This window comes from Propithecus coquereli, unplaced genomic scaffold (assembly GCF_000956105.1).
Source record: "Propithecus coquereli isolate 6110/MARCELLA unplaced genomic scaffold, Pcoq_1.0 Scaffold108, whole genome shotgun sequence".
Taxonomy (NCBI): domain Eukaryota; kingdom Metazoa; phylum Chordata; class Mammalia; order Primates; family Indriidae; genus Propithecus; species Propithecus coquereli.
In genome coordinates, this window is record NW_012134747.1 from 5,709,136 (window position 1) to 5,711,801 (window position 2,666).

Below are 2,666 nucleotides of genomic sequence, written 5' to 3' on the forward strand. Positions count from 1 at the left end.
TGTTTTTATTTGCTAAAACTGGCAACCCTAATTCTAAGAACAAATTAAAGAAAGCCCACACTACCTAAAAGTGAGATCTGCTGGCTGTCATGATTTAGATAGTACATATCCCATGGAGAGTATGTTTTAAAAATTAGGCATGATGAAGTAAAAGAACTGGTTGCCAGAAGATTTGGGTTATACCCCCGGAGGGCAGCTGCAGTGCAGTCAGATCTTGTTTGAATGACAGCTCTGCCACTTGCTGTGTCCCAGGCATTTTAGTTAATCACCCATTACTCCTACTCAGTTTCCCTACCTATGAAGTCCGAATAACACTCATTTCATGAAGAGGATGTGTGGATGAAATACGCTACTAAATAAATAAGCCTTTGTATAGTAGTTTTCTTTCTCTCACTTTTTCAGGTCACTGATTCTGAGACTTTGGGCCTGTTTCTAACTTGTAAGGACGAGGGGCCTGCACTTTAACAGTGGAGTAAGATAACAGGCTGCTATGGGGTTGAAAATGGACAATCAAGCAATGTTTTATGGAGAACAAACTTCAACGAGAAAACGAGGTTCGGGAACAGAACAACTGCAGAAGAGGAGGCAACAAGTAGATTCATTTAGTTGGCGTCGGTCAAGTCTGGCTAAACTAAGAAATCAGCTGTGGGAGTCACATCCATAATTTCCTTTATGTAAACAAAGAACGGGGCTGTGGAGAACCGGAATTTAGAAAGTAGCACATCTGAAAACACCTCGTTTCAGCGCCATAACAGAGTCGCCAAAATGGGGCTGCAATGGCTAAAGAGTGCAAAAAATATCCTTGTGCAAAACAAGGCAAATGGGAGCGCAGTGATGCTCCGAGGCTTCCTGTCCTCCCTCAGCTCCCGTTACCCACTCTGAGTCTGCCACCTCGGCGGTTCCCAGGTCCCTCCCTCCGGCTACGGACCGGGAACCCAGCACAGAGAGCCCGCACACCTTTTCCAGCTTCCCTACGAAGCAGACGGGCTGGTCGATGAACTGAGCTAGCATGCTGGCGTTGATACGCGACTTGGGCAACTCCATTACGTCCACCATGATTGCGGAACCAAAACCCCGGCAGGCGGGAAACAGACGGAGGACTGAAACTGCGAGCCCCGCGGGCGTCTATGGGGCAGATTTCCCCGGCACCAATCAGCGAAGACTAGCGCTTCCAGCCTCGCCAATCCAGTGCCTGGAAACCTACAGGTTCTCCCTCCGTCCCCGAAAGGGGTGGAGAACATGGAGGAATGCATCCGGAAGTGGGGATTGGCTGCTTAGTGACGCGTAGAGTCCCGGAAGATGCCCGGTTAGGCGTACCGGGCAATGGAGGCGGGGCTTTGATGGGGGCAGAACCCGAGGTTCCCCTCGGGCGGTCTCAGACTTCCCCGCGGCAACTTGACCCCGGAAGTGGGGTGTCGTGCTAGTGAGCGGGTGCAACGGGGGACTGCGGCGCGAGCCTCAGGTACCTCTTCTCGCGGGAGGCGCCGCAGCCTTACTGTTTTCCCTTTTCCCCTTCTCTCCGCGGACTGTCAAAAGAGCTTGGGGGGAGTTCAGAGCCAGATGCCTCCGCGGCGTTCTCGGTGCTGCGCACCGGCTGTCACCATTACCTCCCTTCCCCTCTTCCCGGTTCTGCGTGGGAGGCGCAGGATTTTTGTACAATGATATGTGGCGTTCGGGGGTTGGGGGGATTGACATCCGTCTTCCTGGAGATGGGGAGGGGGTCGTCAGTTATCTCCATCACTTTATTCAGGCTTTTGCCACTTGGTGGCAGAGGGTCGATTTACCTCCCAAGCTGCGTCACTTTACAGCCTCAGTTTCCCCAACTGTAAGAAGAGAGGTTGACTCGATTACCTCTACGACGCTTTTTAGTCCTGACAACCTGGCCACGTTGTAGAGGTGCCGGTCTTCTCACCCTCTCGGTGTTAGCAGCGAATAGAAGCATTTAGGGATGAGTGAGTGGGAAGGAGCACTGGGCAGGACCAGAGGAGACAAGCTTGAGTAGTTGTTAGGCCTGAAGCTAGTGTTTTTCCTTCTGAGGCACACTTTCCCCAAGCGCAAAAGGAGGAGTTAGAAGTATTTGCAAGGTTCTAGCTGACTTTAACTTTTGGTCATAAGGTAAAACAATCTTCTTAACCCCCTAGCAGTCTTTCCTCCATTGCTCTTCATACCCTAGGACTCTGGAGGGGAGATCTGGGGATCTGAAAGATAACCTATGGAGAATTGGGGGTATCCGTGAATCTGCCACTGGCTCATCGTGCCGCCCGAAGCTGGTGGCCTTGGTAGGGGTAGTCCAGGATGAGTGCATGTGAAAATATCTTCAAACGATGCTGCAAAAATTGGAAAAAAATTGAGTTTTATAATTTTATGGAAACTGAGTCTGTGAATTGGCCCAAAGCCACAGAAGTTGTCATGGTTCAAGCTGAAGCCTCCAATTTAGTCCCACAGTTGCCTTAAGCAAAAAAGTTTCGTTTTGAGACTTCATGTGGCAATTTAAGACTGAAATCTAACATACTATAATTAAATGTTAGCCTCAGTGTTTACTTAACACTTAATATGTTTGTCTTAATTTTGGTGTCTCTAACACTAGTTGAAAGGATTTCATTAAGCAGATGCAGGGTGTGTGTCAGTTGGTGTATAAAAAGTTGTGATTGTATTGTTGCAAGTCA

The 2,666-nt window shown here is 49.3% G+C and overlaps 2 protein-coding genes across 2 annotated transcripts in view; one reads left to right on the forward strand and one right to left on the reverse strand.

Annotated features, from left to right (window-relative positions):
* Window positions 1-1,135, reverse strand: part of RPA3 (replication protein A3, 14kDa) — a 3,476-nt gene extending 2,341 nt beyond the window's left edge. Inside the window, exon 1 of the mRNA XM_012647491.1 lies at window positions 874-1,135. Within this exon, the coding sequence (XP_012502945.1) occupies window positions 874-1,056 (183 nt within the window). The 5' untranslated portion in view covers window positions 1,057-1,135. The remainder of the gene's footprint in view (window positions 1-873) is intronic.
* Window positions 1,136-1,382: 247 nt separating this feature from the next.
* Window positions 1,383-2,666, forward strand: part of UMAD1 (UBAP1-MVB12-associated (UMA) domain containing 1) — a 264,135-nt gene continuing 262,851 nt past the window's right edge. Inside the window, exon 1 of the mRNA XM_012647836.1 lies at window positions 1,383-1,462. The gene's annotated coding sequence lies outside the window, so the exon portion shown is untranslated. The remainder of the gene's footprint in view (window positions 1,463-2,666) is intronic.